The sequence below is a fragment of the Odontomachus brunneus genome, unplaced genomic scaffold, assembly GCF_010583005.1.
Source record: "Odontomachus brunneus isolate Ranch 3 - 2012 unplaced genomic scaffold, Obru_v1 Obru_scaffold_170, whole genome shotgun sequence".
Taxonomy (NCBI): Eukaryota; Metazoa; Arthropoda; class Insecta; order Hymenoptera; family Formicidae; genus Odontomachus; species Odontomachus brunneus.
The window spans coordinates 123,616-131,072 of NW_022639620.1; the positions used below are offsets into that span (position 1 = coordinate 123,616).

Consider the following 7,457-nt stretch of genomic DNA (forward strand, 5'->3'; position numbering starts at 1 on the left):
TAAACCACTGAGCTACCTGACGCTCCACGCTCACGACATTCTCCTCTTCCTAGATAACGCTCAGAGATGCCGTTCGGAAGCGACATCTCTGGCGCGATCCCGAGCGCACGGCGACTACAGAGAGAAACAATGTTACTGTACCAAATGGTACAGCTGTCAGTCTCTCAAAGTCAAAGGTATATTAAGAGATTTGATATAATTCGAATGTTTATTTAATAGTTTTTATTATTTTCACTTTGTAAAAACTATTGTACATATATTGCAACTCCACTTGTGTCTGAAAAGTTAAAATATCTAAATTGTCATAACATGTTTCGAGAAAATTTCTCGACTACAAAAAATAGACAACATTCAATATAAGCTATAACTTCTATAAAAATAATATTACTGGGAAATACTTTTCTTCTTCGACATCACGACTGTGTTAGTTTTGTTTGTGTTTTTTTTCAGCGGTATTAATTCTATCTCCAGCATGCTATAATCATATTTTCATAATTTTTTGAGTGGAAAATAAAGTAATTTTTGATTCATACATTTCCAAAATTGTACCTGCAAACAATGATTATCATTATTAACGTTGTAATGACATTTTTTAAATTAAAATATTATAAACTATGAAGGAATTACATTTCCAAGAGTTTGTGAAGTGTGCATTAGGAATTAAAAAAAGGGAAATTAATGTCATACTTAAGATTCGTGGTCAACAAATCTCATGATTGATAATGTCAGAGACTACAAAAGACATTGAAAATTCTTGTGTGTTAAATAAAAATAAATTTAAAATCTAAATAAAAATAAATTTGTATGAAATTCTACTTCCGGCAGTTTCTGAATACTTGAAAATACTTTGAAAATTCTCTTCTTTTACTTTAAAAATGAATAAATAGTCGAGAATGGTACTCGAAAAATTAATGCAAACAATAAATATTAAGTTTATGTTCCATTTAGTTTCTAACTAGATAACATATCACATTTTATTTACAGGTATGTATTGATCGTCAAAGAAAAAGAATAGTTTTCGAGATATTAAGCAAGTATGTAGAAGAGCGGTAGGGAATGTTATTGTATATAAAAATTTTTTTGGAATTGATACCTAAATAGCAGGGCGACGTTACATTGATCTTCTACACGTTATATTGACGTTAGATTCATATTTATTGCGTCGTTAATACGTTTTTTGACCTCATCCTTCTAGTTGGGTATACAAGAATTTTCAGTATATTTTTTGTCGTTCCTGAAATACAGTGTATTTGAGGTAAATGACCAGAAGTCTTAAATATATAAGCTGTGCGGAATAAATGGATACTGGTAATGACGTCAATAAATTTCATGCATTTGGTTTCTATAGTGTTTCTTAGGCCAGTCCATGAAAGTTTATAAGATACTTTATTAGTCAAACTAAGTTTAAGAACGTTCCTTACATGCTGTTCTGGATTTTTTCCTCCCATGTTCCGAATTAATTTCACCTATGAAAAGAATCATGTTGTTTTGTAATATTATTCAAATATTTTGAATATATAAATATTGAAATGGTGCTGAAGACTTACATATTGCAATTTTGCTGCAGAGTTATCTGTAATCAATTTATTGAAATCCTGCAATTCTTCGACTGTCGCAATCGGCAAATTTAGATTAATATTATAGTCTTGTGCAAAATTTGGATGTATGTTTAATAGTAATTGTGGGATTGTAGCCAACATTCGCATAATTTTGTGTAAGTCATTGCGACAACCTCCTATAAATGCAAAATTAGAAAATTTAATAACTGTTATTGCAATTACATGGTGAACCCTTATAGAAATATTAGGTGCCCAACTAAGCTCCCGCTGTTTGTCAATAGATGGCTCCAGCAGTAAGTGCTGGTCGATTTTGACATATCCAAAACGTCATGAACCAAGCTTAGACATATGGTAAACAAACCGCTTTGACACGTTAGTGATTTTGTTTTGGCGTCATATACTTTTGGTTGTGTGAAAATGTCTGATTTTGTGTCAAATAATCGTCATTTGCGGGAAGTGTTGATTTTCTTATTTCATTCGAAGAAAATAGCGGCTGAAGCGCATCGAGAGCTCCAAAAAGTTTACGGAGATGCTGCTCTAAGTGAAACAACGTGCCGTGATTGGTTTCGTCGCTTCAAAGACGGTGATTTCGATGTTGACGACCGTCCGCGTGAAGGAAGGCCAAAAACCTTCGAAGACGCTGAATTGTAGGCATTGCTCGATGAGGATCCGTGCCAAACGCAAGAACAGCTTGCTTCAGCATTAGGAGTTACCCGCCAAGCCATTTCCAAGCGATTGCATGCGTTGGGAATGATTCAAAAGCAAGGAACTTGGGTTCCTAATGATTTGAAGCCAAGGGACGTTGAGCCTTGTTTTTTCGCCTGAACAACTGCTCCAGCGGCAAAAAGGAAGGGTTTTCTTCATCGCATCGTGACGGGTGATGAAAAATGGATTCATTACAGCAACCCAAAGAAAAGAAAGTCATGGGGACTGCCCGGTCATGCTTCTACGTCGTCGGCTCGGCCGAATATTCACGCTGCGAAGGTTATGCTGTGTATTTGGTGGGACCAGGTCGGTGTTATTTATTATGAGCTGTTGAAACCGAACGAAACCATCACTGGGGAACGGTATCGAATTCAATTGATGCGATTGAGCCGAGCACTGCGCGAAAAACGGCCACAATACGAGCAGAGGCACGAAAAAGTGATTCTACTGCATGACAACGCTCGGCCTCATGTTGCCAAACCCGTTAAAACCTACTTGGAAACGCTCAAATGGGAAGTCCTACCCCACCCGCCATATTCCCCAGATATTGCGCCGTCCGATTATTACTTGTTCCGTTCGATGGCACATGGTCTGGCTGATCAGCAGTTCCGCTCATATGAAGACATAAAAAAATGGCTTGATTCGTGGATAGCCTTACAAGACGAACGCTTTTACCGTAACGGTATTTGAGCTCTGCCAGAAAGATGGGAAAAAGTTGTAGCTAGCGATGGGCAATACTTTGAATGATTCATTTGTAACCATTTTTTCACAATAAAGTTGCATTTTCATAAAAAAAACAGCGAGAACTTAGTTGCGCACCTAATATCATACTGAGAATCATTGATAATTCTATAAGGGAATACGCGCGCGCACGATAATAGACGGAGTAGATTTTTATTCTACAAGACATAATTGCAGTTTAACTTATAATACATTCAATGGAATAGATTCAATGGAGTATAACTGGTGAATGCGTAATTGCATTATAAAACTGCCTACTGAGGCGCGAAGTACACGCATGTTACAAACAGCAATCAAATTAAATAAAATTATATGATTAAAATTAATATTTTTAATTTCATTGTAGTTTCTAACATACGTGCATTTCGTGGGAAGAAATTGTTGACTGTGATTTAACATTTGATACGGAGTACCGTTATAAAGAATAAATGAAAAATATGCAAGAAACATCCTGTATATTATTGAAAAATTATTACACACTTACCACATAATTCGTTATGAGATTCATCCTTTTTTTCAAAATTCGTTGCATTTTTTGTTACATTTCTTTCAACAGTTATTTCAGGAAGTAAGTCTATTAAAATTATTGCAAAACTAAGTATCAGTTACAAATTTAAAATATTACGTATAAATATTATAACAAAAAAACAATAAAACATTGTAAATGTTTATAAATATTGTAATAAATAATTGTAATAACCGTAATCAAATATACTGTTAAGTTGTAAATAAATATATTTGTCATACCTGTTTATCTTTACTATTTTATCTTGGTCAATATTGTCCAGAATAAGTACTGATTTGTGTGCATACTTTTGATGATTGAGAAATATCGGTAGCAGTATCAGACGTATAGTTTTTAAATCGTTTCAGAAATGTTCCTGTTTCACTACAATCTAATTACATGTGGAAACAAAATAATTTTTAGTCAATAAAATGTTTTCTAATCAAATTAATGATCTCGGTGTAAATATTATCAATATTTATATAAACGCGTATACAGGTAGATTAGATAAAACAGAAAAAGAAATTCCTCTACTATTTTGCGAACAAGCACGTACAATTTTGAATTGTTAATTAATGCAAAAAGGATGAGTTGCGATAGCGACATCTGGCTTAGTGTGTTTGTAGATAAGATCAAATAGCACAAAAAGTCCTCTACCACATTGCCAATAAATTTGTACTTATTAATTACAGTAAGTTGGTGCATTATTGTACAATCATGTACCAATCTTCTTTCATTAATAATGAAAAATGTACATGATTTGTTACAAAATAGTACAGAACTTTTTTATTCTGTTTGATCTAATCTGCAAATACACGACGGCAGGCATCGCTATCGCGACTCATGTGCCGTATCGCGCGTGATTATTCACACAATTATTCGCCAATCCTCTTTAATTAATAACTCTACATTTTACGTGCTTATTCACACAATGGTAGAACGTTTGCTAGTTTCATGTAATGTTCCTGTTCACATGATTTTTAACACACTTCGTGTCAAATATCATATCTATATGCTGTCATAAAAATATCGTACAATAATGTAATATTGTAAAATACAATAGAAAAAAGATAGAAAATCCTTTCCTATTCTATATTACATTATTGAAAGTTTTCGTTTATCACAATATTAAAATGTTTAATGTTAATGTTTGTAAGAAAAGTTCAACGTACAAATATATTACATTATACTTTAACCAATCCAAAAATGTCAAAATTAATATTCATTTATTAATATAAACTGTATTGTACGGATAAATCTATTTATCTGTCAAATTCATTTGTTAATAATTACAAAAGTTATTTTGACCTAGATATTTTCTTTACAATATTAAATATTATACAATAATTTTGGGATTACGTGTATGGGGAGAACGTACTCGATTAGCAAATACTACTTATACAACTACAAAATACTAAATTTATAAAGTACAAATATTACTTATACAAAGTACAAATACTACTTATCAACTACTTCCGTATAATTTAGTCGAAAAATTTATCGCAAACCGTAAAGCATCTTATAAAATAAAGTTAAAAATTATAAAAAAAATTCTATGAAGTTTCAGTAAACGTTGAAGAAAATTTGTTCTTACCTTTATGGTAAAATGTTTTTCTATAATTTATTTTTGCATATTGACCCACATATGCCGATTTTTCTAAAGAATATTCCAACGGTTCAATTGATACTTCTTGTACGTTCTCTTCATTAATGTTTTGTACATAAGGTGATTTGTAGTTTGTATGAACCTTTGGGAAATCTAAAATTCATGTATTAAATTATTCATTCATTAATTCATTCATTTATTTATGAAATATTTGTAACTATTTGTAGTGTATACGCTTATATATAAGAAAAAAAATTTATATAACATATATAATTTATTTGATTCATCTCCCATTGTTATGGATGTTTTTTTAACATACAGTTCACAAGATAACTTTGACATCTTGGCTCTCACTAATTACAAAACATTAATCAAATTAATAAGATTATTTTACTGACCATTTAAAGTAAAAATATAGTCAGTATAGTCACTATAGTCAGTATTCAAATATTGTTTTTATTTTAAATACCACCTGAAGACGTTAACAGTCTTCGGAATAGTTCATAAAATCTTCATATCATAATTTAAGGCTCCTGACTTCTCACATTGTGTATGGGATGTATATCAGTTGGACAGTCCAATCACAAGTCGCTGTTCCAAGGGACCCTACAAATGTCTCTAATCACACGGTGCTGTGATTGGCTGTGTCCAAATGCACTGTGTCCAAGTGCACCGCTCCCTTGTGTATGTCTTTTTAATGACATCAGAAGCGAAAAAAATGCATGCTAACAATTCTTGCGAAATACGTTGAAATAGAACGATATATCCATAAAGTAACACTTGCATTCAATTGAACAATTTGTAAAATATTCCATGCACTCTCCTTTTGTTCTAACAATCAATAATTTGTCGTACATTACCATGACATACAATTCATCTTCTTAACCTATTTCTTCGCCTATTTCTATTGGGATTCATTTACAATAAATTATAGATTTTATAGCAAAAGAGGAGTACACGGAATATCTTACAAATTTGTCTAATCGATCGGAAGTGCTACTTTATGCATAAATATTTTTATTTCAACATATTTCGCAAGAATTGTTAACATGCATTTTCTCGCTTCTGACGTCATTAAAAAAGAGATAGACAATGCAAGGGGCTAGGAACCTTAAAGAATCCTAAGTATAAAGTCAGAATATGAATATATAGTGTAATAAATTGTCAAGTGTGTGTGCTCACGCACACATTTTGAAGGAAAAAGTTGTTCAACAAAGTATTCATAATTACAGCTAAATCTTAAAATATATCATATATATAAAAAATAATACCTGGTGGTTCGTTATTTTCTTCTGATGAGTCACTAGTATTGCGGTAACGAGATGGTTTTATCACTTTTCGCTTCTTTGCATTATTATTGATTTCTATACTTATATCTGCGAGCGTTTCTTCATCGTTTGTAGATATATTGGAAATATTTTTCTCAATAGCTATACTTTCTTCGTATGTATCTAAATGGTAATATATATGTAGTATTAATATATTGTGACAATACATTTCCTTTGAAATCCTACAACTTTTGTGTGAAAACATTTCTTTTTATTTTGCTTTATTTTTCATACATTTTGTTATCTTAATTCAAATTCCTCACCCTCCCTTATAGAAATATCATACTAAGAATCATTGATAATTACTTATTATACATAATAAATAATTATCCAATATTTTCAATACTGAAAATAAGTAATTATCAATGATTCTTAGTATGACATTTCTATAAGGGATGTGTATATATATAAGACTAAAAAAATGATTTACTTACTGAAAAAAATGATTTACTTACTGAAAAGTCCTAGATATTTTTTATATGTATTGTGTTCCACTTATCCGAAGGATTTGTTCTATTTATTGCATCTATTGTTGCATTTTTATTTAATAGGCACTTAAATGTATTACATTTCATTAGCCATGTCTGCTGTATTGTTGCAGACCATTCGTCCCACAGAACTACAACGTACATAGCGCTAAACAGCGTCTCCTCGAACGCAACCTAGATCTTTCCCAATCAACACTCTTGTCAGACTGAGAACTGAAAGACAACTTAATTTAGAACGCATTTTGATATATCGGAAATAATGTCTAAATTATATGGAATAATCATCATGTCCCGAGACATCTATTAAAAGAACTCGCACAGTTATCCTTTTAGAGAGATGTCTCGAAAATGTTCTCTTTGTGATATCATGCCAAATAATATCAGTTTGATCTCTCATAACAGATAATGTTGGCTACTTTCCGAACAGAAACCAAATCGCATACGCCGTAACATTATTCGTTATGGAAATATAAGAAACCAAATAATGTTAAGGTATCTGTAACGAGAGATCAATTGGCTGTCACT

The 7,457-nt window shown here is 31.8% G+C and overlaps 1 protein-coding gene across 2 annotated transcripts in view; it reads right to left on the reverse strand.

The window, feature by feature from the left end:
* LOC116851264 overlaps window positions 1-6,700 on the reverse strand; it is a 23,204-nt gene extending 16,504 nt beyond the window's left edge. Inside the window, exons 1-7 of one of the 2 annotated variants that reach the window (XR_004379556.1) lie at window positions 5,589-5,724; window positions 5,105-5,269; window positions 3,753-3,901; window positions 3,490-3,579; window positions 1,548-1,735; window positions 1,422-1,466; window positions 106-549 (exon numbers count right to left, since the gene is read on the reverse strand). Coding sequence is in view for 1 of the 2 variants with exons in the window: in XM_032830542.1 (XP_032686433.1) it covers window positions 5,105-5,269; window positions 6,388-6,649 (427 nt within the window). In the remaining variant the exon portion in view is untranslated. Of the gene's footprint in view, window positions 1-105; window positions 550-1,421; window positions 1,467-1,547; window positions 1,736-3,489; window positions 3,580-3,752; window positions 3,902-5,104; window positions 5,270-5,588; window positions 5,725-6,387 lie in introns of those variants that run through there. The other variant, XM_032830542.1, reaches the window with a different exon arrangement.
* Between the last annotated feature and the right edge of the window lie 757 nt (window positions 6,701-7,457).